This window comes from Heliangelus exortis, chromosome 1 (assembly GCF_036169615.1).
Source record: "Heliangelus exortis chromosome 1, bHelExo1.hap1, whole genome shotgun sequence".
NCBI classification, from domain to species: Eukaryota; Metazoa; Chordata; class Aves; order Apodiformes; family Trochilidae; genus Heliangelus; species Heliangelus exortis.
The window spans coordinates 111,618,449-111,646,284 of record NC_092422.1 but is presented as its reverse complement, the minus strand read 5'-3'; the positions used below and the strand labels follow the sequence as shown (position 1 = coordinate 111,646,284).

General features: G+C 41.2%; 1 protein-coding gene across 1 annotated transcript; it reads left to right on the top strand.

The window, feature by feature from the left end:
• The first annotated feature begins 25 nt into the window (after positions 1 to 25).
• On the top strand, positions 26 to 10,103 carry LNP1 (leukemia NUP98 fusion partner 1). The gene is made up of 3 exons (XM_071742290.1): positions 26 to 881; positions 6,372 to 6,641; positions 8,398 to 10,103. Exons 1-3 carry the CDS (start codon positions 732 to 734, stop codon positions 8,593 to 8,595), a joined length of 618 nt encoding a protein of 205 aa, XP_071598391.1. The 5' UTR covers positions 26 to 731; the 3' UTR covers positions 8,596 to 10,103.
• Positions 10,104 to 27,836: the final 17,733 nt, after the last annotated feature.

Here is a 27,836-nt window from a genome sequence, read left to right as displayed (position 1 = left end):
CCAGTGAGGCAGGGACTCCTGTAACCTTGATGTGGCAGATGAAATGACTCCTGTGGAAAGCAGGTGATGCAAGTTCAGGCTGGCTATCATAACCTGAAAATGAACAAGCAGTTTCTTTAGGGAAGGTTTCCTTCTACTTAGGCAGATCACGTTTCCTGAATACTGAAGGAAGACAACAAAGTGAGGAGGGAGGGAAGTATGGGAAGAAGGAGCCAGTTTTTCTCCCTTCCACAGAGCATGTTAGGCCTCTGCAAGCAGCTGTGCAAGCTTCTGTCCACTGTCAATATGTCAATTCTGCTTCTCAAAATCACAAGTCTACTTTGGGTTTGTGTACTTGCCTCCCAGGCATGTAACTGTGAGCAATTCTCCATTGATATTGACAGCTGGTGTACTCAACAGTAGCACACAGGGAGCAGCCAACACATTTATTTCCCTTCCTGCCAGCACCCTGCGGCAGTGTCATATTGGACATCTCTGTAATGGAAAGGTTAAAAGAAACCTTGTTGAAAAGAGATGAGAAAGGATTGACTTTATGTTTATAAAGTGCCCAGGGCTGCAGTGGGATAGGTTTTAGGGGATGGAGAGCAGAAAGACTGATTAAATCTGCATCTCCTCTTCCTCTCGTTGGCAGAACAGCGTGAGGCTTGTTGGCTTGGTGTTGGCATTGGACCTTGCCTTTACTTGTTTGATTGGGAGACACCCCCCCCCCCCCAAATCCGGAGCATCTGTACATGGAATATGAAGAGGATGATGATGTTTCCTTTGCAAAATGGATGAGCAGCTTCTGGGGTCACAACTTGATCAGTGAGAATGAGAAAGAGATTAGAGGCCACAAGAAACGTCAGACACGACTCTTAAGTGAAAGAAGAGCCTCCCTGCCGGTAAGAGCTCTGGGCAGCTTCCTCTGTGTGTGTCTGTGGCTTATATATAAATATGTCAATGTAAAGCCTATTTATCCATGCCCTTTCTAGGGCATGGCCCTAGAAATCTACCTCGCTATGTAAGTTTGGCTTCTACTGCCAGCAGTTAGTGTTTTAACTGCTAATAAGACCAGAAATGTAAGGAGGGTGTAATAACAACCACCAAACTGTGGTGGAAGAGTTTAAAGTGTTGTTCTGTCTGCTAAGCATGACCTGGCAGAGATCAAAACATTTTGGAAACTGGCATGCAAACAATGGCTTCAATGTCTGTTCTCATGAAAAACTATATAAACTGGTATATATTCAGAGGATTTGTACCTAATTCTGCAAATATACCAGCTAGAAAGTCACATGCTTTACTCCCTGGGATTTAACCATCCGGAGGTGTAACTTCTAATTTAAACTAGAGGGTACAGTCCCTCCTTGTTTAAAACATCTAACTCTGAAAACAAGGGTGCCACACAAAACTTCATATGTGAAGTAAGATTTTAAGGGGCAAGCACATTCTTTATTCTTAAACCAACAAAAAAGTTGGGAAAGCAACAGGATTCAAACACAGAGGCAGTTTAAGACGACTTACAACTGTCTGACTATCAAAATGAAGTTAAACTGAAAGCAACTTTTCCCAGTCTACCAGTCTGCTTTTTTTGCTAAAAAACTGTTGCTTTTACTTCATCCCTAAAAAAAAAAAAAATAATAATAATAATAATAATAATAATAATAAAAAAATTATTATTATTATGGCATTATCCTGTACACTTAATTATATCTGGCCTTTATAGTAAAGCTCCACACAAATTTGTCTTTCCCTAGTAGTGTTGTACAAGAGACATAAATTTCAGCTGCCTTATTTCTCTGTGTCTGAAATTTACTGGAGGAATAAGAAAGGAAGAATTGCTTGGGGATTTTATGATTTGTGGATAAATTTTGAGATGAAACATTTTTATCTGGAAATCTCTGGCTACTTGGTAGTGAAGAGCACTCAGACATATTGTCTTTAGCCAAATCTAGAAATGAAACAAATGTGTGCTAAAAATTCCTTAGAAATCCCTTCAGAAAGAGCAGCTCCTTCTTGAGAGCAACAATTTGCTATTGCAACTGGATGCATGGGTTTTTTTTATGCTAAAATTTTACATTTTTTTAGCTAAATACTGTCTTCATTTTATCAGAACTGTGCTATTAATCAGAATTAATAGCTGAGAGCAGACTACATCTCTTCTGTAAATCAATCCCTCTACAGCAGACCATTGTACCCTTTCTTCTGTGTTAACATGGTGAACCGAGATACCACTGTCCTTGTGAAAATCAAGTCAGCAGGTTCTGACTGACACAGCTGTTGGCAAAAGTTTCTTGTGCAGTTACAATGGTACTGCCAAAAAAGCACTGCCAACACACTCTGTCTCATCTCCAGGGCTGGCATATGGAGCATCAGCAGCAGTGCAGTCCTGCCCACATGACCTGCCTCTGCACTGGGGACATTTTGGTACTGCAAAGCAAAATGCTACCAGTATAGCACAAAAGGTGCTTTTGCATAACACTGGGAATTGCTTTCAGCTCCAAATTGGTAGGTTGGTCTTTGTATTTTTTTTCTGTGCTGGAGAAAGACATTCAAGCCACTGCTCTCACCTCAAACACAATGGTGAATTCCTGTGGTAAATTCCTCTACCTCTTTCTGCTAGAGCCCCCTAGAATATGGGTAAAGCTTTGTGGAGCAACTCTCAAAACTAGCAACAATTTTCAGCATTTTTTTGCCCCCGGTGTCTTAGAATAACTCACAAAAATCAGAACTAAGCTTTTCAAAATACTTTTGATATTGTCATTCCCATTTTGCAGAGGGAATGATTATACTGATTGTACTGAAATACAAAAAATTATACTGATCCTTCAATGGATTATGGCCAAGACAGGCTAAAACTTTTGACTCCTTCCCTGAAAAGTGTCCACATATTTCTGTGGACCAATACTGAATGTGAAAACTGCCTGAGGAGAGCCAAGTCCTCTGCGTTTATTTCCTTCTGTTAACTTGTTCTGGTGGCAACTTTAGTCACATTAACTATGTAGCTTTCATCTAGACTTTTCCTTGACACATTTTAGTTACACTTTATCATTTTGGTTCAGGACAGTTTCTTAGCTCCCGTTTGTTGTGAGGAAAAGCTAGGAGGCAAAGGAAGGCTGGTCAGAGTTCTACAACCTTATAAATGTATCCACCATCAAGTAGACATTTCTGCTTACAGCAAAAAAATATGGTAAGAAACATCTCACCAGTGAAAGCAGAGCAATTGACTGTTGTGGAAGTTCCTAATCTAAGTTAAAGTAAGACAAAACATCTATACAACATTGTTACTACAAGTCCAAAAGATGGAAGCAATTATATTGTCTCTGAGAAACTAAGAGAATGAACAAATTATACTGGCATATACTTCTTGAAGTATTTTTGTTTGTATACTTTTTTTGTGTGTTTTAGCGGGGCTATTGGCACAAGATTAGCTGTTGTGTAAAGAGATGTGCTAAGCATAAGTGGCCTTGACACGTAGATTCAAGCAGAGAAAGGGAGTACTAAACGGAGAGAGGAACTATTCCTGAGAGAGGGTTTGATGCTTCTGGCCTTCCCAGCATTAGCAAAAATCCCCTGTTTTGACCAAGGGAACATTTATCATTCCTCTGTCCCTTGCCTTTTCCCTTGTTCTACCTCCTCCCCACTTCTCCAGTTTAAGAACTCCTCAAGGGCAGATCTGAGGAGCCAGGGACCAAAGTGGCTTTGCCAAAGAGGCACCAGAGGTTGGCACAAGGCAGCTGCTGGGGCAAGGACAGGAACAGAGACTGGAGCTGTGCTCAGAGACTTTTGGCAAGGGATGTCAGCAGCACTGGGTTGAAAAATGAGTGTACAGATACAAAAGCAATCTGCGTTCCCAGAAGCTGCTGAGACTTCAGGAGAGGAAGCATAAATTGAAGCAGCCTTCGGCCTCTCTTATTTACAATGTTACCAAGCAATCACTTTGGCATCAAGTGCATGTATTAGATGCATTTGTTAAACCTAAGAAACAAGAAGAAAGCTACATGGGTTTCAACTGAAGTCTGTGACAGATCTGCTTTATCGCTGAGCTTCATTTTATGATTCTTTTAGTTCTCTACAGACTTAATCTTAAATTAAAGGGTAATGCACTTCACTAGTTATAAACTGCTAAATGTTCATGCTTGAAAAGTTGTGTTAAGGCTCCTGCTCTCTGTAGGGCTGTGTCCATAAGATAGCAACAAACCTGCTGTCCTCCTGGCTATGATGCTATGTATCAAAGGCATTGTGAGAGGAGGCAGCCCTAGTAATGTGGTTGCATAGATATATATGTGTAGTTTTACCCTTAATCCATGGAGGCAGATATGCATTTCAGAGGAAGACCTGTCCCTTTTCTAGGCCGTTCACATGTCAGTATGTGAACTGCAATCTTTTTTATAACTGCTTAACTATAATTCTATCTCTGAAAGGAAATGAAAAAGCAAGGTCGTATTAAAATAAAACATTTACAAATATTCCAAAACATGTTTGATGGAATACCATTCCCAATTCAGCTGTCTCTTGGGTTTTTGCCCAAGCCCTCTAAGAATACCAGTGATTTTTAGTATGAGACAATTTTTATTTCCAGGAAACAATATCTGTTGATGCCATTAAAATGACAGAGAAGACACTGAGCCTGTTGAACTTGATACCACATGTGTACTCTTGTGCCTCAAGCACAGTGTGATTGCTTTCATGCTTTTTAAAATAACAATACAATACGACCTTACAGAAATTACAGCTGTATCGACTGGTTTGAAACCAAAGTAAAAATAGTATGGCAAAAATCATTACCACTACTCTCAGAGGCAAGTCCTTAATACTAGCTACTGAAGCAAGCTTATGTCTGGAAAAGAAATTGAAGCAGTACTATATGGTCTGAAAACCTTTCAGTATTAAGTGCTTCTCTCAGTTGTAAGGTTTGTTACTTTTAGCACCTCTCATCAAGGCTGTCTAATGTGATACAGCCACAACCATAGGAATGCAATTCACTGTTCAGAGAAAGGCTGCACAGGTCCCTGTTTTACTGATGCACTGAAGCAGCATCAATACAAATTTATACAGCATAAATGTAAACTTATACAGGAGATGTTTCAAGTCCCTTTCAGTTCAAGATTTGTAGATTTATGTAGCCACTATACCACGCATTTGGCTTTCCACTGTTTTTTGTTAAAAAGACAAAACAATCGAAGAGCACCCCCAACAGGTTTTCTCCTGGATTTTCTTTGAAAGCATTTCAGGATCTGCGGGATAGGCCTTCAGTTGTTCTAAATAGTCAGCTCCCTTTGAAGCTGAGCTTCTCAGCACCAGGATTGTAGGAAATGTGTAAGCATTGAAAAATGTATGCAGCAGCTGGCTGCCTGGAGTGCCCTAACCTGACCATTTTAGGTACCTGCCATCTCTCTCATCATTTCTTCTGTTTGTGCCTTACAGCAGTGTTCAGCTGATCACCCTGAAAAATCATCAGTGGGTGGCAAGGTTTGGCATGTGCCTGGCTCTACGTGGTAGCTTTTTCACCCATCTCTTATACAGGTCTGCCTATTTGTAAAAACACCAATATGTGACTCCACAAGCCACAGACATTCTTTATCAGTTTAATCTCCTTTGCAGACATTCCATTTAATACAGCTGATGCAGATCTATAACTTTTATCTGCATTTCAGGCCTGGAAAAATTGAACCACATGGTGACAAATCAACTATCTACTTCCTCCCCACTTTAATCCTACAAATGTATTTGTAAGAAGCCTGTTTCCTACCATTTATGTGGTAGGGATGTGTGCCTCACTTTCCTGAAAGTGCTCATTCTTCAATTCAGGACCAATGTGCCCATGACACAAGCTGAAAATTCAGACCTGGATAATGCACCATCTTGTCTGCATGTAAGCCATGCTGCCACTTTGACATAGCTGGACTAGAAATGGTCTCTGTCATATTTAAATGAATTCAAACACCTAAAAAAACCCTGGAGAGCTTCTGGTTCAAAACCAGTATCTGGCTCATCTGGCCACAGAAGGATGGGTCTTTGCTTTTTGAGAGTCCTGCCTACTACCTGCAGCCAGATGTGAGGCCTGAATTTTTGAGGTTATGAAAGGTCCCAGTTTCTTTTACTGTCTATGGGCACTAAGAGGACCCAGCACACTTTACATTTGAAAAGCTCATCTGAGTGCCAAAACTTAGATACTCAAAAGCAGGAATAAAAGTAAATTCTGCTTTAGTCCCTGGAAAGCAAGCTCTTGGCGGTGTGATTCTCCTGCACATAAAATACAGGAAAGATAAAGGAGTTTGTGTAAGGTCCTCCATTCTGCACCATTTTTCAGTGAGCACTCCGTGGCATAGAGAATCTGCTCTATGTGTACTGCTTTAATATGAAATTCTCAACAAAGCCCTCTTGTTTTTCAGGCCAGTCTTTCCTCCCTCCATACAACACGACTTCATGCTTCTACCAAAGGTTCATCTTCAGGCCATCTCAAGAGCTCCAAGGAATTTCAAGAAGACCAAGATTTCAAATGCCACTGCCATAGGAAGGGAAGCAGAACACCTTCATCAGACAGCTCATGCCCAGAGACAAGATCCAACTCCATCCAGGAGACAAGATCCAACTCCATCCAGGAATTTGCGGAGTCCTTTGAAAAGCAATTGCTTCTTAAAAGCAAACGCTCAGTTTCTTTGGTAGGTAACACCCAGCTTAAGATAACTCCAGAAGAAAACCAAACCAACAAACCAATAAGCAGTCCAGCTTTATCCCTGGTGTAACTGCTGTGTCTTTGCTGAGGAAAGAGCAGAAATAAGCTTGAATTAGAATTTCTCAAATTATATGGTCCTTACAGCAACACAAACAAGGTCAAAGTCTTAGTATGGTAGTATGAGAATTCTTGACGTAATATTACCATCTGGACTTATTAAAAAAGGTGTATCTTTCAAATAAGACACTTCACTGGCTGTGGCAATGTTTCCAGAAGTTTCTATGGCTGTGCCAACAAAACATGACAATATAAAATCAGGTTTACTTCACTTTTGCTTCCTCCAGTGTCACCACACACCTACAGCAGCAGCTGTTGCTGTAAGTTGCTGAATATATTTTCTCTGCAGGGGCATGTAGACAGCAGGGGATTTTCCCCCCAGTTTCATCCTTCTCCTCATCGTTCTATCTTGAGGCATAAGCATATTCTGTATGTTTTGTGTTAATGAAAAAGCAAATATCAACCTTTTATCTATGACAACTTGACACATTTATATTATTATGATACATACAAGCTTGTGTATTATATGGTAGAAAGAAGGGTAGTAAACCCTAACTCACTTTTAAGTATCAGAGCACTGTCAAATTAAGTCACATTATTGAAAAAAGCTGTGTTTGAATAACACTTGACATTAGCACCACATAACAATAGAGGGAAGGTTTTTCTTTCAGTTTGTTGACTCTAACAGTTTTTGTAAGGAGAAATAATTTTCATCTGCCTTTCTGTGCAGCAACAAGAGAGAAAATAAACATCTATTTTCAATGAGCATCATCATTACACAGTCAGTCCCACAATTATCATCCTAGCATGCCCAGCCCTCTAAGAATATGCAGAATTATGGTGATGATACTTCTGTCATGCAATTGCTAAGATTTTAAGTGCATTCTCTAATTTTCTTTTTCCCGTTTAGGAACTACTCACAATTTATTTCATTTGAAACTGCACATTGCTTCATTTGCCAACCCTCATCAGTAGCTGTCTGATTTATCATTTATCATTTCTCAAAAGTTCCTATGACTAGAAAATCTGTGAGTGGATCCTAGTTGTACAATACATAGAGTGGGCATAATGATCTAAATATGGCTTCAGTTCCAGTTAAAAGCATAGATTCTGGTACTCTTCTCTAATCCACAAAGTGGTGTGCTGGGCTGTATTTTCATAAGTCTTCCAGGTATCAAATCATTTTCATTCCCTCAGTCACCACTGAAGTCTGGGAAATGTGAAGGGCTTGATAATGTCAAAGAAATGAGTAATAGATCTTAAGGGAATTTTGGAAGTGGGCTTAAAGTTTTAGCTCCACATGGAGCTTTTTCCTTTTTTTTTAAAGACTTTTGGCACTCCTTTTCAGTGAGGTCTTTGCAGCTAGCACTGACAGCCTTCAGGCACATAAAGATGGATCATGTGAAAAGACAGAAACATGAAGTCTGGGCTGAAATCTAGTAGTCCCTCCCTTCTCCCCTCCTTTCTCCTCTCCCCCCTCAAGCCCTCCAGACAGGTGACCCTCCTATTGTACATTTTGTATCATGGAAAGCCTTGAATTTAAGCTCATCCTGTTAAAGTTGATTTGACTGAGGTAGGTAACTGGAATATTTAATTATATACTGTTAGTGAAATAAAATAATAAGATTTTGTTGTCCATGTGGGAGTTATTTTTAATTCCCTGTTATTTTTCTCCTGCCTTTTAGCAACCTGAAGACATGAAGGAGAGAAGAGAGAGATTGTATTTGAGAAAAAGCAAGTCTGACAAGAAAATGGGAGAGAAATCAGAGCCAAGGAGAGAGCACAAAGAAGATGAAGTTTTAGAAGTTGTACCTGCTGAACACAACGAACAGTTTCCATCACAAGCAAGCACTGAGGAAAGATATTTATGCACAGGCAACTAGAATGCCTTGGGATAATTTATTTTAACACTCTCCCTGAAGAGCAAAGGAGCATTCTTGTTTTGTTTTGACTAGGAGAGTTCTGTTAACCAGTATAAAACCCTGACCTGTAAAATATTAGTGCAAGTCAACTGCATCATTGACATCATGTTACTACCTTCCTGTTCCTGTCTGTCCTTTTTCCATTAGGAATGTGACCCTTTTCATAGGAGGAGTCTGTCTGGAACAAGATCCAAATTAGCAATGGACAACAGTAAGAGGGGTTTCATGCATATTAAGTATTGCAGCAGGACCTTGGTAGATGTGTTCATTTATGGTGAGGGTATGTACATACTACAGAGCTGTGCAAAGTCATCCAAAGCCTTAATTTTCTCTTCTGACTGAAAATGGACTTGCTGGTGAGTTTAGGAAGGAAAAAGTATATATAAACTGCCACCTTCTTCCTGGGTCTGACATTCACTGAGATTTGGCTTGGAAACAAGTATCTTTTTCTTTTACATTCTCTCAGCACCAGATTTACAGGAGTAATAGAAGAGCAGGCACACCTTCCTGATGTCCCACTTTTCTCTGCTTCTTCTTACTGGCAATATGATTCTCATTACTCTGGCATCCCCCAGTCCTATCCCATGTCTCCAACCCTGTTTCCCCAATTAAACAACTATTTTTTTTTCAACTTTAACCTTATAATTTTATTTCTTTTGTGGTTTTCCCTCTTTCCATTTACTACTTCATAGGCCTGACTCACAGCTGCCATCTTTTGCTACATCTCTGGTTTTTCCCCAACAAAATTTGAGCCTTTCTGAAAGTTTTCCAGGAATAACAGAGATGTGCTGCCTCTCACATGTCCTTATAATCTCTTCAAGCATTTTGCCGCAGGTGACCCTGGAATGGCAACCTTTTTCACTTTTTCCCTTTTTTAGAGCTAGGGCCAAACACAGGGAATGGGAACTGGTTCTGTCTATGGTAAGCACAGCCTAAGAAAACTCTGTCTCCTTTGGCTGAAGATCTAAACTCAGATATAAATCTCACCAGTTATAAAAAAGATTTATTTCTATGCAGAAGAGGTCCACCTCCACATACACACCTCCAAAACCCCTTCATGCCCCTCCTTCTTCAACATGTTGGTCTTTGCTGAAGAGAAAAACCCTACCTTCTTTGGGCATAACTTCCCTCAGCCCTAGTATAGGGAAAGCCTTTGGACAGTACAGGTAAAGAACAGTGAAGACTATAAATTCATGAGCAAAACTCAAGTTTATGAGTATTTTTCCTGTGATTTTCTGTAATTAACAAAGATCTTAATATTTTACTTAGAGCTTTAACTTTGAATGTTCAACCTTTTAAAAGCTTAGGGAATCCTTAAAACCTTGTTTTAAAACATTTATGTCCATTAAAGGATTGTTGTTCTTTTTAAGGAGGGCTTTGGGGGATATATAAAAGAAAGCAATGGAACTACTGCTGATGCTTGTAAATTGCTTCTTGCCTGGTACCATATGTTATAGACTAATAAATCTGACTGAAAAATGCTTTTCCTATGTGTTGTTCCTGTAGTCTCAAATCCAGATGGGATTTTTGTGAAGTTCTTCTGCCAGCCAAAACTTCTATGCAAATGGCTTTATTTTTATAGCTTTAATTTGAAGATTTCATCACCATAGACCTAGATAGAAAGGAACATGGCCAGCTATACCTGAGTTCCTCAGATAAAACAGCTCACAAACATTCTTTCATGTAGCAGCCTGCCCCCAAACTTTTTTGTGAAAACTGAAAGCCATGGTTGCACCACCTTTACCTGGATTTCAGAACATCAGTCTCCTGTTTCCAGCTGTATCCCAGAAGAATTTGCAGAAAGCTTGTATTAATGTGACTAACACGCTGGTTGTACACCACACCTGATTAAAAGAAAATACAAAAAAGAGCTAAAATAGAAACCCCTGTGTGCCTGGCTGCAGCTTTCTCTTGCCCATCTCCATCAAAGCACAGGCAAGCTTTGGTGCCACCAAGGCAGCTTAGCAGGGCTGCCTGCAAACTGCTCCCTCCTTTATCACTGAGCTTCATCTTTTAAATGGGAATATTATTAGGTGTTTATGTGCTTTCTGAACTGGCTCATCAGCCCCAGGGTGTGACTCTGGAAATGCAAGCTTTCAAATACCACCTCCAACACTGTCCTCTTTAAATCATTTAAAAAAACAGTTTTTTCAGAAGTTTCTGCTTGCTTCACATCATGCCTGACTGGACCAACAGGTCTTCCCATTTTAGACCTATGCAGTCTGATATAATAGGATTACTTAGAAGCTTGCCTGATAGTATGAAATAATTCTCCACAGCAATTAACAATTATTGCATAATGGATTGTGCATTTAGGAAGAAGGTAATTGATAAAAGTGCAATCAGATTAGAATAGCATGGCTGATATTTCTATATCCACGGAAAGTGGAATTGGGATGTTCAAGCAGTCAGAAAGACTGCAAAAGGTTTTAGTTTTCACAGTAGGTGACTAGTTTGGTGGTGACTGACACAGAGAAAAGTCACTACACCCATCCTGAATTCCCAGAGCATCTGTGCTGGCTGTGAGTGTTTTCTGCATACATTCCCATTCCTAGGTAAATACTGTTTGCTTCTTCTACTTTTTCCAGTAGTGGGATGGCTACAATCAGGGTCCAAACCTTGGATACGAAGAAGGTAAGTTAGTGGGAACAGAGAATGTTGAAAACCTACACCAATTTTACAACAGAGGGGAGCCAGCAGGAAACTGCCACTGTGGGCTGGATATCAAAAGCTGACAGGACTCAGAGGCCTGTGAGGGATGTTTTAAACTTGCTGTATCTCATGTGTCCCATGCAGGAAGAAAGGGCATGGATACACATAAGCTTTTCAAGAGCAAAATCCAGTTACAACCCACTGTTTGCTGAGAGGGATAAAAAGAGAGCACCAGGTATGGCTACTTCATCTTTCAGATGGGCATTCCCAAAGCAAAATATTTATACCTGTGTGCTTCTGAGGTATTGTTTAATTGCAGCGTGGTTTTGAGGATGGATTAAATTTTGGGTACTTGTCAACATATCACATATTAGTATACAAGTACCAGACCCCACAAAGGCAAAATCAAGCAGTCGCTATATTTATGTCCATACTTGCAACACTGCTTTCTTGGGAAAAAATTAGAAATATTTAAATGCATAACCGAACAAGCATATAATATCCATTAAAAAAGAAATCTTAAAAGAAATTAAGAAAAAAAATGAAAGGAAAATGCTCATCTCTATATTTTTTCTTCTTTGGCAGAAAAGAAGGTATTTGAGTAAGCACAGCCCTGGCTCTAAAGGTATCCATTGTTCATATGTATAGCTTAAAATCACATAGAGATATAATCAAACTTGATAACGCAAATTATCCACACAGAAATGAATCATAATCATGGGATCTTGAGTTTCTACATCCCTCTGCCAAAACCACTGAAAAAAAAAATGGGTCTTGAAATATATCCAGAAAGATATTGCAGCCAAAATCTAGTTATTCAGTAAGATAAATGAATATTGAAATCCAACCAACTTCATAGATGATGACCTGCCTGCAGTTACTGTGCCAGAGTTTTAGGTAACTGTGTATAAGCAGATGTTAAAATAAACACACTCATCATAGAAAACGCTGCTTTAGGGTGTTGATTTTAATTTTAATGTTATTTTAGATTTTATTGGCAGCTGATATTCCTCCTATTAGGAAGATCCCTCTGAATCCAAGTGCAGTCTCTACTGTACTTTGGAAAAAGACAACTTCTCTCAGCCATGCCTTAACTCTCAGGCCAGACAGAAAATTGAAGAAAGAAGTGATACAGAGAGCATCATAGACCAGTATTCTATCATACTTGATGCATTCTTGTCCTTCTTATGTTTGTTGAAATACAGTTTCTAAACTGACTGATGGTTTTGCCAGATACAGAAGATCCACTAAAACTTGTGACAGTTGTACATTACTTTTTACCAGAAAGCACAGAGAGTCCTTACACAGAGCTCTCAGCCTGGTGACTCAATTCTATTCCTGATTCTGAAATGTCAAAAAAGAGCTCATTTTTTGCTCTGAATCTTGAGCAGAAGAATTCATGAATACCATTCTTCTGGGCTTCTCTACAACTGTAACCCACTGTACAGGGTGGATGCTAAGGTTTTAGTCCTTTAGAATACAGCTCTTCCTGGAAATTTATGCAGTGGATCTTAGTTAATATTCTGCTCTTCCTATAAGCAGAAAACACATGTTTAATGTCTCACATAAGCATTTTAAACATAGAATCATAGAACCATATAGGTTAGGAAGGACCTGCAAGATCATTGAGTCCAACCATAATCCATCTACCACAACCACAAAACCATGTCCTGAAGCACCACATCTAAAAGCTTCTTGAACACCTCCAGGGATGGTGACTCCACCACATCCCTGAGCAGCCCACTCCAATGCCTCACCACTTTTTCAGTGAATTAATTTTTCCTATTATACAACCTAAACCTTCCCTGGCACAACTTAAATGCATTTCCTCTTGTCACATTGCTATTTACTTGGGAGAAAACACCAACACCAGCCTCTCTACAACCTTCTTTCAGGTAGTTTAGTGGGTTTACTCCCTGAGGAATTTTATACAGAGAGTTTTGGCTCTCAGAAAGCAGCTAGAGTGATTTTAGGCTAGCCTTTCCCCAGCTAGCACAAGTTTATGGCTGGGAGAGGACAGTCAGAGTGCTCCTTCCTCCTGACATTCCTCAGGGAGAACAAAATAACTCTGTGCTGCTTTCACCTGTGCAGGAGTATTTGAGAAGCTATGTTTGAGAAGGCAGAAACTAATTTTACTGCATCGATGCGATGACCTTTGATGTCCAAATTAAGAGAGACAGAAGGTGTTACTAATGACCCCAAGGAGGTACAGGAAGCAGAACAGAGAAGGGTTGGATGCCCTCAGTGTTCCGTTCCATATTCTGCCATACCCTAGAAAACACCAGAAGGGTGGAAAAGTTGCCCCTTTCTCCCTTACCTCTTACAAGGGATGTTTTGTAGAGAGGCTCCTGGCTCTCTGTCTTCAGCTTGCCCTGTGCTCTGCAGGATCCAGCTCCATCTGTTGCTGAGAAGGGCCCTTTCTCCTATGTTGGCGCTGCCAGAAGGGACCTTTGGATACTTTTATCAGCAGAGATTTTATATATATGTATTTAATTTCCTTCCTATTTGTTGCTATCTCTTCCCTGTTCTTTAAATGTTGTTCCAATTCTAATTTCTAGCCTTTAAGTCTCTCTTCCTTATTTCATTTTTATCTTTCCCTGAGAGGGTGGGGGAGTAATAGGCAGCAATTTCTTTCTCTGTGTTTTCATTCTTCCTGACCACTAAACAGACAGAATTAATTGGTGCCAAACATGGGTATTGAATTAAGCTGTTTTTTTTTTCCATTTGAATATATCAGAAGGTTACAAAATAAAAGAAATAATTTTCATCATGCTATTTTAACGTGACATGTTAAATCATGCCTTCCAGGACTATTGTTTAAAATTCCTCGTGATACAGTCCAGCCTCCTAAATGTGTTTTCTTACCTTCTCTGCCAGTCAATGATTGATGTGCAGATGGATTGGGTTATGGATTTGCCTGAGCACCTTGTATGCTACTTAATGAGCCTTTCTGTCCTGGAAAACTGTTCTGCCCCTCTCTATGGAAAGCTCACTGCACCCAAGTTTGGAAACGCCAGGAATGACTGTTATTATTGGACTTTATTATTGCTTTGCCTGAATTTGTTCTGGGGGTGGCTCATCTTCAAACATTGGCATAGGAACCCTGCTGCTGTAACAAAGACAAGCAGAGCCACCCTCATTCAGTCTGAACCAGCCCTCATCCCTCTGGTAACAACCCACAGAAAGCATTTAAGGAAGCTGAACCACCTGGTGAGAAAGGGTGACTTGGAGGCAGAGATTGGGGTAAAACTTGGCTCATAGGGAGAGTCAGCCCCAGGCAGGAACAACACGAGAAAGTGACTCAGGGACTGGGATAAATACTAAAACTGTGTCTCTGGAAGAGTTAAGAAATTTAGGAAAGGATTTTTCTCATAATGAAGTGAGCCACTAACTGCATGGGTACCGGGATGTCGGGACAATGGTGCTGATACAATAGATCTGGAGGGCTGAGGGGTTTAGCAATTGGGATCAGAAATGGAGGCATGGACAAAGACACTGGGCAAAAAACTGGCACTCATAGTCTCTAGTGACATCTCTTAGCAGCCATAAAGAGCTGATATTCCTCTAGGGAGAATATCACTTGTTGCCATATTATGTGGAGCACCATGGAGAAAGGAATCAGATATATGAGAGACCTCTCTGTCCCTGAGGTTATCTGTGGTGACAATGAGTAAGCACTGGTAGATCCTCATGAACTACCATATAGGAGTCCTCTGTCAAGAAAGTTCATAGGGTGCTCCTTTTATGTATTCCCTTCTTATTTCTCTCCCTTGACCAGGAAGGGGAGGGGAATAGTAAGGAACAATCCCCTTTTTTGTGTTTCCATAGGGAAGAGAAAACACTTCTTTGAAACAAAGAAGGTTCACTCTGACCACTAAACAAAGACAACAGGTTAGCCCAGAAATTGGGATACCAAAAGATTTTAGTGCACTCCTCCTGTATACCAAGTTCTACGTACCCATATCTGGAGATGAGGCCACTTCAGACAACAGATTTTTTTATCCCTTTAACTCCATTTTCATGGAATCAATTTAGTCCCACAGTAGTATAATCCAGGCCTCAACTACATGATCAACTCACATAATTCATAATGAGGTTATTAATGACAATTTGATTATCTAATCAACAGTAATTCTGACTTGAACTAGTTTAAGACTGATAAAAATTTCCTTTCACTTGAAGGAGGAAGCTGCAGATCAAAGTGTTGTTTGTCATGATGACTTGGGGACCTGCAGCAGAACAGAACTTCACTGCGTGCACAGCTTTCACAAAGAGGGATTGTGACAAACTCCCAGGGCCTTGTTCTCAGTTACATGCAATGTAGAGAGTACAGGAAGGTGTTGGTATGTCAGCTTCTCTAGACCCTGACTAAACCCTGAATGTGGGGTGTTTGAAAGACATATGTGTGTGTTGGAGCTGCTTCAGTAATCCTGCAGTACCAGATGCTACCTAGAAGGTATTGTCCATCCTGAATTTTTTTTAGGGGACTTTTGCACTGATGGAAAGACCAAAGGTGAAGATGATGGGCCAGACTGGAGCTGCTGCAACCAGTGTGTATCATTCTTTATATGACTTTGGAGTGGAAAAATAAACACCAGTGCTGTGAGTTGCTGCGTCTTTCCATGTCTACAGTTCAGAGCTGGTGTTCCAGAGAAGGAGCAAACAGTTCTTCTAACCCCTAGCTAACTGATGTTTAAGGATTCATTCAGTCCAACTCATTCCACTCCATAGAGATAAATAGGCTGGTATAGATGGTGCCTTTATTGCTGTCCTCAGAAAAGGGACCAGGGGACCAAGTGCTCCTCTTTTTGGAGATTGTTTCTGTAGGTGGCACCTGAAGGGTGTTGGTGGAGAGGGAGATTAGCAGAACTTTCAAACACAGAACCTTATCTCAAGAATTTTTTTGTCTGGTATCAAATAATAAAAAAGAGAAAACACTGGATACCTTCTGAAGAAAAAAGTATCTTGACTGCTTGGATCTTGCTAAAGTTATTGTGATGATAACAAGTCTTTCTCTAATAACAGTATCCTTGTTTTCTTAATATAATTGATTCAATAAATATTTTGGACCAGGGATCTTAATTTCTCCACCTGGGAATATCCTGGTAAATAACAAGATTCTCTCTGTCAAAATCTTGTTTGTTAGTGCTCTTTTCCTTTTGTTTTTAACAGTGTATTCAAAAGTGGCTGCAAAGGAAACCAGCATGTCCAGCATGTCGTGGGCAGGTGCTTGTGTTTAAAGTTAGTGGCAGGTGTTTGTCATCCATGATGAAGAAACTCAGGAGAGAGGGCCCTTTAGGATTACTTCCAAGAAACTCCGATTACAGAAGAAGAAAGAAAAAAAAATATTAGTCAGTGGTTTAATGCTTTACAAGGTCACTGTAAGTGTTTTAGATTTTTTTTTTATACAGTTCAGAGTCCAGTTTTGAAGATAAAGAACTCTCACCTGCCTGCATGTGTCATGGAAATATGTCAGTGTTTAGGAAAAAGGTAAAATATTTTTACAGTTCTATGGACAATGTAAATTAATATTACACAGTTGCTACGAAATGAATTGTTTATGTCATATTTCAGTTGTCATCAGTAAATGGCTAGGGAACATATATTGCTTTTTTCCAGCAGAGGGAGCGTGTCAATGCAGAATGAGAACATCAACTTTAGTTTTGCTCCTAATACGAGTCAGAGATTTTAATTAATTACAGTGCCAGGAGGAGACAACAGCAAAATAAATCATAATGAAGAGCACAGGACTGTATGGACAAATTTTGCCCTGTGTTGTTCTTATATCACTTTTGTGGATATGAAGGAAAATAATACTCACTGAAACACAAGGAGGAATTCAGTCTGGTATTCAGAGCAGTGGTATTCACACCATTATCCTCTTGACCTCACTTCTGAAACCCTGTATTGCTGAATCACTAGCTGGCTTCTACACACTGCAGATGTTTCCCAAACTGTCCTTATGATCTGCACTCCATTTCCATGATACTTTACCAACTAGAGACCTGCTGGTGGAGCCCTCCGTGACCCCACTCAGGTGCACGCTGAATGCCCAGGTGGGAGGGAAGGGATGAGCAGCATCCCCCCTGCAGAGGGATGGAGCTCCCCATGGCTGCTGCTTTCCCTGGGGTGACCAACATCAGAGACAGCTCACACAGCTCCTCCTCAGGGAGCTGCTCCTCCTGTGCACACAGCTGAGATGCTTTTCACCTCTGTGGCAGGCCCTACACCCAGAAACTAAGGTGGATTGTTTGCCCATGCTTCTCTGAAACCTTCTTCAGATACTTGCCTATAGCTGCTGAGCTGCTCCGCTGCTCCTGTAGGCCACAACGTCTCTATCATCACCAAGGGATCTGCTGTGTCTAGTGCTTGGTCTTGCTTTCTGTCTTTTTGATGTTAAACACAAGAAAGATTTTGGGAAGGTCTCCACTTATCTGCACCACAGAAAAGATAATATATTTCTTTACCCAGGTTGATTCTGACAGAATTGTTAAATGTGATGCCAGGAATTTCTCAGAGAAAAAGCAGTACAATTTCTTTTCTTAAAAGCAGCACATACTATTATATAAATGTAAATGAAGAAAAATTAACCAAAACCTTTGCTTTTAACATTTTTTTAAAGGAATATTTTCTTTCCAGAGTGTGTAAGTTACATTTAGAAGGTCTGTGCAGGTTTCTATGAATAGTTTAGTAACTCTTCTTTACTTATCAGGTGTGCAGACTGACTTTTCAAAACAAGATCTCACACTGCCATCCCTCACTGCTCCTGTTCTCCTATGCCACACAGGAAAACCCCTACAACATTACAGGTACTTCTCAAATACATAACAGCTGAAAATAAGCTATGTTTTAAAATCATAGAATCATAGAATGGTTTGGGGTGGAAGGGACCTTCAAGATCATCCATTTCCAACCCCCCTGCCATGGTCAGGGATATCTTTCACTAGACCAGGTTGCTCAAAGCCCCATCCCATCTGGCTCTGAACACTGCCAGGGATGAGGCATCCACAGCTTCCCTGGGCAACCTGTGCCTGTGTCTCACGACTCTCACACAGTAAAGAATTTCTTCCTAATGTCTAACCAAAATCTCTCCACTTTCAGTTTAAAGCCATTGCCACTTGTCCTATCACTGCACTTATAAAATGTTCCTCCCCAGTTTTCCTGTAGGGCCCTTCTGGTACTGGAAGGCTGATATAAGGTCTCTGCAGAGCCTTCTCTTCTCCAGGCTGAGCAAACCCTGAACTTTCTCATCCTATCTTCACAGGAGAGGTGTTTCAGATTTCTGATCATCGTCATGGCCCTCTTCTGGATTTTCTCCAACAGCTACATGTCCTTCTTGTGTTGGGGTCTCACAAGAGCAGAGTAGAGGGCAAGAATCCCCTCCCTTGACTTGCTGAATGCATTATGAAATATCTCTGTTCATCAGACACAGCCTCTGCTCCACAGCAGCCTGCATGAAAGTGAGCTGAGCCACACATCCACCCACACTGCAGCCAGTCCAGTTCAGAGTCTGACCCATGCAGGAAGGTTTTGTCACTGCTTGGCTGCAAACTGCAACACTGAAGGTCAGCGAGAAGATCCTGTGGGTCAGCTTAGCTCTGAGGGTACATCTGGCAATGGGACAGAAACAAGAGGATGGGGAGCAGCAAAAAGTCTTAAACCACACAGTTTATTTGCACAGTTAATGTAAGTTACTCTCCTTTGGCCTCTCCCTATTATTTCAGAGGAAAGCTGGAGACATAACATCGTACTGAACTTCGTTCTTCAAATACATAAATGTACACTAATTGCAGGGAGATTATTAATAACTCAAGGTTATCAAATGGAACACAATTGTTGGCAGGATCAGCTCCTATGCTCTGTCTAATGAATACCTTTGCTCATAATAAAAAAAGAGGTAAAACAACTGAATTTATTAAAAGACTTGAAATAAGTCACAGGAATATCAAAACAAAGCTAGCCCTAGATTACACACACACACCTCCTTTCTCATTCACTTGAAAGAGGGTGTTCTGGTTGGACTCTTCAGTGGACTCTTCCAGGAATAGAAATCACCCTCTTTCCCTTTGACACCAGTCAGTCATTTGTTTACTAAAACACTTGGCCATTTTGTTTGTATTGTTCTTGTTCTTCAAGACATCACATAATATTACATATACATATATATATATGCATACTATATATACTGAGCTGTGCTGGCAATTAGACTTTTGTATCTTTGCATCTCCTCTGTGTGCTGTACTGTGAGTTTCTGTCCACCACTCCCCCAGCCTGGCCACAAACTATTATTTTCTGAACTGCTCCTGTGTTTCTCTGCTTCCTCTCAACTTTCTTGCTCAGAAACAGCCTTCTCCCTGTCACTTTCCTTCATCCCTACCATGGCCTTTTCCTAAAAAGCTGCTTAGCTGGCTGCCAGTGATCCCATTACCTCCAACACCACCCTGCAATTTCAAACTCTCTTTTGAGTGTGCCTATGTTTATCAGGCATCTGTGCCAATATATACTAACTCACAGGCCAATGGAAATTTTGATGCTGTGGGAAACCTGGCAGAGAGGTGGGAGCAGAGGGGAACCCGTGCTGTGGAAGTGGGCCTGCCTACCATGCTTCTGGATTAAAGCAAAGGGAAGGCAGAAGCCGAGTGAGTTTGTTGAAGCACTGCTGCAGCTGTGGCTTGGCTGCTGGCTTGGGAGCAGGGTTGGCAGGAGCTTAGGCTTGGGGGTTTGGACCATCTGACTAGGATATCCCTGTGGAGAAGTGTGGTAGAGAGCCCAGAGCTGCCTTTGTGAGGGAGCTGGCTGGTGAGAAGTGTTTTGTGTTGACAGCAAGGGCCTGGGGTGGGTGTACTGTAAATTCAGGTGCTTTGGAAAGGAAAGGATTTGCTAAATGACAGCCAGGCAGGACGCTGAAGGATCCAGTTCATGGTGAGACGGGACATGTGGCCATGCCTGTGAGGAGCTGGCTGGTTAGACAGTGACTGAGCATAAGCCAATATTACTATTGGACACAGAGACTTTCATGTGTCTGATAAATGTGCATATGGGGAGAGATTCTTTGCACTAGAGATTTTCTGGCCCTGGTGTCCAGATGGGATGATGCCCAGTATCACAGTACAGAGAGATGGAGAACATTACCCGCTGAGCTGCAGGACAGCAGAAGGAAAAGTGTCCCAGGAGTCAATGCCCATGCAGTGACATTGGCTTCCTGACCTACCCATACCTCTGTTCTCACCTCCCATAGCTGTGCTCCTGCCCTTGCTTTCTTTCTTCCTCTGAAAAAGCATTTTCCCCTCTTTGTCACTTGCCTGTACTACAGCTGATGCTTTTCATGTCACTGCTTGACTGGACAATTTTTTTGTCCTGTTCTTTCTGCCTCATGTCTCCATCCAGAGGGTTGTTCACCCTGATGTCCTGCTCTGGCTGACTCTCTCTCCTGACTCACCCAAGGTACGTGCTGAACACAGCAAGTGAGTCAGAGGGAGACAGAGAGAACAAAAATTAACAAAACAATGAGGAAGACAAAGTTGCATCATAAAGAAAAAAAAAAAAAAAAAAAAAAGGCAAAAGAATACCATTAAGTTTATAAAGCAAAACTCTCAAAAGCTGGACAAATTCAGACCTAACTCTGCCTTTGGAAGAGTAGTCAAGCCCCCTCTCCCCTTCCCCCATGCAAAGAGTATAATGTGACATGATTTAATCCTTTGACTGCATACCATTTTTCCCACAGGACTAGTGCCTTGTTTAGTGTAAAAGCAGGACAGTGTCTGGGAATGAAGCCGGTCTCTACATTTCCTGGATTAAGTGTGTGACTGTGGGCCCCATTTATCACCGTACAACCCAGACACTGCACCGAGTTCACAGCTGCCAGCTGCTTTGTGAGGTTTTTTAGGGTAGATTTTCCTGCAGCCTCTGAATGTTTTGCAAACACAATTGCCACGACAGTGTGCATTAAAGGTAAGGATCTGCCACTTTCAGGGAGCTGGGAACTTTTTATTAGGATTCGCTACATCTTTTCACATACTCTATTGGTCCTGACATTTGTTCAGAACATTTTATATTTTAACCAATTGCTCTAGCAGATTTCATTTGCTTTTCCTGAGTCCTTGGTGCTTCTATAAATCTACGACCTAGATGTGTCCAACCAGGTACCCCAAAATAAGAAACTATCAGCCAAACATTCAGGTAACTAATCTAAAATGACCAAAGAATGGAGGCAGGGAGAGTTTCTAATTCTTGCAGCCACAGTTTACTATTTCCAAGTCCCTGTTTCTGCAACAACAGGTAAACTAGGACTTGAGCTGGTATTCAGCCCTGAGAGAGTAAATCAAACAGGCTCTCCACCATCTGAGTATTTAGAAGTTATGCTGTTATAGACATTGTCTGACTAATCTGTTGCTGACCATCCTCACCAAAAAATGCCAGGTTGGTGTATATAATTTTTCCCAGCATGAATAATCTGTTACTTTCTATTTCAAAATTTGCTTCATGAGTAAAAAGAAATGTCATTCCATATTTCAAACTTCTGTGGTGGCATTTCCAGCCTTAAAAATAATCCTTGTCCTCATTCAGCTGATACATGACAAAGAAAGAATAAGCAAAGATTCTCAATCTGCAGTGTGAGGACAGGGACCATAATTTTTACACGTGTCTGTACTACAGAAGACCTCACCTGCATGCCTCTCAATGTCATAGTTTGTATTAATTTCAGATACTGATGCTCTGAGAAGAAAAACATTTAGGTTCTGCAGAATATTTTTTCCTAGTGCTTCTGCTATTCCCAGATTTCTCTGTCTGAATCATAATTATATGGAAATGGAGAAGTCTGGGGACAAAATTCTTACCACAAATACACTTGACATTTCTGCCTATGTTGCACCAGATTCTCCATACTGAATTACTAGATTAGTTCAAAGGACTCTAATCAGCTTGAAACATAGCCAATTACCCTTAAATTCTAGATTGTTTCTGTTTCAGGTATTGCACCTGCAGTTATTGCTGTTCCTGTCTTAATGAAGATAGGGGTAAGATGAGGCCTTTCAACCATTTTTCTCCATAATTGTTTTTGCATGTCTTTCTAGATGAAAGACTTTCAAAGGGGGAGACATATTTATATGCTATGAGTCAGCTTGGCAAATTCCAGATTAATTCACAGCAAGGATATAAATCTGAAAAAAAAAAAAAGTTTGAAAGTTTCTTACACAGGATACTTGTAAAAAGATGAAAAGTACTTCAAATAACAATAATATAATTAATAATTAAAAATTGGATAATTTTAAAATGTAATGTCTAATGTAACTACATTTTTTGCTGATGGCAGAGTTAGGCCTAGAAGCATTTTTAAACTCTAAAGATGTAAACCTGTATCTTTTAGGTCCATCTAAGAACAAATATCCCTACTCACTCTCAAAAAATTGGACTGTCTTAAGATGGGTCATTGTATTGAAATTCACTTTTTATTTGCTTATTACAGGTTTTGTTGGAAACAGAATGTCTATGTTTTCCTTTCCTGAAGGCACAGACAATACATGTATTTGTCTTTTTTTTTTCAGCTATTGCATAAACTTTGCAAAGCCGGAATGATTTGTTTAACTTCCTCTGCTCACTCTCTAGATGAATGATTTCATCAGTGTCAGATGCACTTAGATGTTACATTTCATGAGGTCTATCTCAGATGTGGTGCTATATACAAAATGTCCAAGGGAGCAGATAGACATTTTTCTTCAGTTTTTACATAGACACATGTCATGAAAGTGTCCTGTTGGAGGAGATTGGACTAGGCTTGGGAGGCCAATGGTTGGCTTCAAGCCCTTATCATGCAAGGCTGTGATCTTGCACACCCCTACTCTACACCCGTGCTGGAGGCTGGGTGCACATCCTTAGGGGGCAAGATAGCATGAATGAAGCCAGTTGTGGTAAGAGCAGCAAAGGCCAAAGGCACAGAGTGCAGCTGCCAGAGCCCCGTGGACAAAAAGTTGGAGAAAGAGGTTATGGTGGTGTCTTCTTCCACTGTTTGCCAAAGGTAGAGTTACCCCAGGTTGTCAGGAAGAGCGCAGTGGACAACACGCAGATGAATATAATCCAAGTATTGCCATTTATTGAGAGTAGCAGTAGCCCTTTTATACACAGTCAGGCTGATAACATAATACAAGCATATTGCTGGTTGGTACAACACATTTTCTGTATGCCACAGGGCACTATCTAACTGGTTAAACACAATTGTTTATGGGCTGTCTATGTGATGCTTTCCCATCCTGTTATTCTTCTTTTCTGCTGCCAACTCCCTTATCTTTTGCCTGTAGCTGATCTTTTAATAACTTTGCAGCTGGGCCTCAAGGCCCTTAGCTCACTCTGGCTAAAGCTGAATAGTCAGGATTGCTCACATGTCCATTTTCTTCCAAAGATTCTCCAACACCGGGTGACTGGGCTGAAACCAGGTCTTATGACTCCACGTTATGCTCACCTTTGCCAAGCTGCAGAGGCTAGGGTGACCCTAAAACATGTGTATACCTCTGATTTGTCTGTAACCTGCTGATGGGTATTGGGATCAAGGCACAGATATGTGACTGTGGGCGAATGAGGGAGAGAGATATGGTTCATTTAAATGCCTGTTACCTGTGGTAACTCTGATGAACTAAAGAACTAAAGCTTTAAATGTAATGTAATAGACCTGTGGGGCTTGGAGCCACAGACGTTTGGCCTTGTAGTGCTTCATTCAGGTAACTCCTGTGAAAAGTGGCTCAAGCCACCAGTGGAGGTTTAGGTTGGACATTAGAAAGAATTTCTTTACGGAGAGGGTGATCAGACATTGGAATGGGCTGCCCAGGGAAGTGGTGGATTCTCCGTCCCTGGAGATATTTAAAAAGAGACTGGATGTGGCACTCAGTGCCATGGTCTGGTAACTGCAGCTGTAGTGGATCAAGGGTTGGACTTGATGATCTCTGAGGTCCCTTCCAACCCAGCCAATTCTATGATTCTAAGCACTATTTGTAAATTCACCTTGCAGCATTTAAGCTCAGCCACAAACAAACTTCTTCATAACTTGCTTCAGGTGCAATGCTTCGTATCAGCAGTAAACAACCAAAGACAAGCCTATAAAAAATCTTCTCTGTAGGTGTCTCAGGGACTCAAGCCCAATGATTTCCTGAGCTTTATTTAAAGTGTGTTCCCTAACGATTCTTCTGGGTGTGATTTACTTTCATTCCAGCAAGAATGGAGGGATTCCCAACTACGAAGGAATTTTTCCAGTCAAAAATAGGACACAGGGCATATGGAAATAATAAATTTGTTTGTCAGATGGGCAGACACAAAAGATGCACCTAGGCTGTATTTTTCAGGTAATCTTGTTTTTCTGTCTTCAGAACTACAGTTTTTATTTGCAGCTGTCCTGAATGAACAGGTTTTACCATCTCAGAGAGAATACACGGTGCTTTTACCATACAGTGTGCTCATTTTACTGTACAGCTGGAACAATGTAAATGACATCAAACTCATGCTGTTCGAGTATTGAGCAGTTGTCCAGAAGCATTCATAGCACAGACCTGACACTCACTACAGCATTAAGCATCTAAAGGCAATTGTTAATTTGCTGATGGGCACATTGAGTAGGAAGAAAAGTGGAAATGGATCCAATACATTATTAATTACAAACTGGTGAACTGAATCTATTAGTAATTTTAATTTTGGGAATACGTTGCTTCAGCAAGACAAGTGTTGTCTGATTTCTTTTCTCCTTTGACCAACCAGAGTTGGGGAAAAACACCAAACCCCTTCAGGGGTGGGTGAATACTCTGTTCCTCCAGATAGGGGAGGGCTCAATTGTCTGCCTGTGTGTCAGGCATGAACCCTAAGTTTGGAACAGATTCAGTTTTAATTTAATTAATTAATTTCCTTTAGAATAAATTAAAAATAGTAAGATGAAAATGAAAGACGGTCTGAACTTGACTGAATGTAGAAGTGCCCTGGTGATCGCTGGTAAAAAAATTGCAAAGGATTCTTTGTTGTTTCCACAGTCCCTAACACATTTATAGAATATTCTATGCCTGTGCTTCTCTGTGGTTACTTCAATGCACACTACAATAGTCCTCACATAAATACAGAATCCCTGTAGGGTTTCCAGGATGTTAATTGGAGTTTTTGACATTGGAGACACTAATTGTTACTTAGAGTCACTTCTATGTCATCTTAAGTATGGATGGAAGCAAGGAATCCCACGAAGAGATTTTTGCTCCACTGCCAAGACAAACGGATCAAACCAGTGGTAAATAGATGAGGTAATTACAATTATCAGGTTCATTACCTGATTTATCTCAGTCTAACTGAAAACTCTTCTGCAACAGAGGGATATCCATTAGGTAGGAATTAATGCTATTATGTGAAATGAATTCTGCTGCCTAAAAAAAATTACAAAAGAAGTCACTCAGCTGTAACAGCTGTTACAGAGGCTGGATTTCTGAAAGACTGCTTAGGGAGAGGGGTTCTGGAAAATATTGCCTTTTTCTCTATAGTGATTACATCACCTAACTTGCAAAGGCATCTGCTTGCCAGATGCTGAAGGGCATTTGCTGGAAGACTATTAATCTGATAGTAAAAATGTCACTTCATACTAAAGAGACAAGCATGGACAGAGCTGTCCGAGAACATAACTGAGGGTGAAAAAGCATCAAACAGAAATCCTTGTCAATCATAGACTCATCAAATGATTTGGGTTGGAAGAGACATTAAAGATCATCTAGTTCCAACCCCCCTGCCATGGGCAAGGACACCTCGCACTGGACCAGGTTGCTCAAAGCCCCATCCAGCCTGGCCTTGAACACTTTCAGGGATGAGACATCCACAGCTTCCCTGGACAACCTGTGCCCGTGCCTCACCAACCTTACATTAAAGAATTTCTTCTTTATCTCTAGTCTAAATCTGCCCTCTTTCAGTTTAAAATGTTGCCCTTTGCTCTATTGCTACAGGCTCTACAAAAAAGTCTGTTTCCATCTTTCCTGTAAGCACCCGTTATATATTGGAAGGCTCTAATAAGGTCCCTAAGTTTTAATCTTTACATGGAGTTAATTTCATCCACAAATTTTGCAATGCAAAAAGCTTTCAGATCCTGAAAAGCAGAAATCCTGAATTAGGGGACCTGAGGTCTTAGACTGTAGTCCATGTTATGAATATGTGGTGGAGAGAAAGGAGGGCAACCAGGCTGGTGAAGGGACTCGAGCACAGATCCTATGAGGAGAGGCTGAGGGAGCTGGGGCTGTTCAGCCTGGAGAAGAGGAGGCTCAGGGGAGACCTCATCACTCTCTACAACTCCCTGAAAGGAGGGTGTAGCCAGGGGGGGTTGGTCTCTTTTCCCAGGCAACCCTCAGCAAGACAAGAGGGCACGGTCTCAAGTTGTGCCAGGGGAGGTTTAGGTTGGACATTAGAAAGAATTTCTTTACTGAGAGGGTGATCAGACATCGGAATGGGCTGCCCTGGGAAGTAGTGGATTCTCCGTCCCTGGAGATATTTAAAAAGAGACTGGATGTGGCACTCAGTGCCATGGTCTGGTAACTGCAGCAGTAGTGGATCAAGGGTTGGACTTGATGATCTCTGAGATCCCTTCCAACCCAGCCAATTCTATAATTTTACGAAATGCATCTCAGCTTGGCTATTCTAACAGCCTCAAGGGAGGCTGGCAACACAAGAGCTTGATGCTGACAGGGACAAAATAGGGTCAGGGAGGCTCCTGGTGTAGTTTGAACAGAACTTCAAAACCTGATTATCATAACTTCATGGTAAAAAACTCCTGACCACGGTGATGGGTTCTCCATCCCTGGAGGTTTTTAAGAAGAGACTGATGTGGCACTCAGTGCCATGGTCTGGTAACCACAGTGATAGTGGGTCAAGGGTTGGACTCGATGATCTCAGAGGTCCTTTCCAACCTGGATGATTCTGTGATTCTGTAAATACCTCAAAGGAGGATTTTTCCATATGCAAACCTTGAAGATTTTGTTGATGTCTCTGCTGGCTGATGTAACAGAGTTTGGTGCTGTATCAAATGCCTTTCACTGTACTGTAAAGGATTCAGTAATGTCACTAACATAGTTAGCTACAGAGTGACATTTGAAAATAAAACTGTGGCTTCATCCTCTCAATTTTATTTTTAGACATTCTTCTTTTGGATTCAGGGCTCTGCCATACATTCCTGTGAAATTACAGGAACGAGGGTGCTCCTTTTTGTAGAGGAAACCTCAGACAGGAAAAAAAAAAAAATCTAAAAAGTCCCCCGCTGTTCTATGCAGCAATCAAAGGAGGGTTTGTGTGTCAGCAAGTGTCTCTCTCCTTCTTCTACTTCTCCTAGCCCTCCCGGGCTGGTGGGAGCCGCTACCTCCGGCCGTGAGCCCCGCCGCCGGGCCGGCCCCGTTCCCCGCTGCTTTTCCTGGAAAGAACAACAAAAGGGGGGACGGGCACCGGGCAGAGCCGGATCCCGCTGAAGCTTGGCTTTCCCACTTTTATTTGGCGCTGCCCTGGGTCCTCCCCAGCCTAGGCGGGGAGGAAACCGCCCGCCCCCCGCGGGGCCGCCC

Excerpts from the sequence above, each read along its gene's own strand:
- LNP1 (XM_071742290.1), top strand. The coding sequence starts at position 732 with ATGGAATATGAAGAGGATGATGATGTTTCCTTTGCAAAATGGATGAGC. Across the intron at positions 882-6,371 it reads AAAGAAGAGCCTCCCTGCCG|GCCAGTCTTTCCTCCCTCCA; the intron begins GTAAGAGCTCTG and ends CTTGTTTTTCAG. Across the intron at positions 6,642-8,397 it reads GCAAACGCTCAGTTTCTTTG|CAACCTGAAGACATGAAGGA; the intron begins GTAGGTAACACC and ends CCTGCCTTTTAG.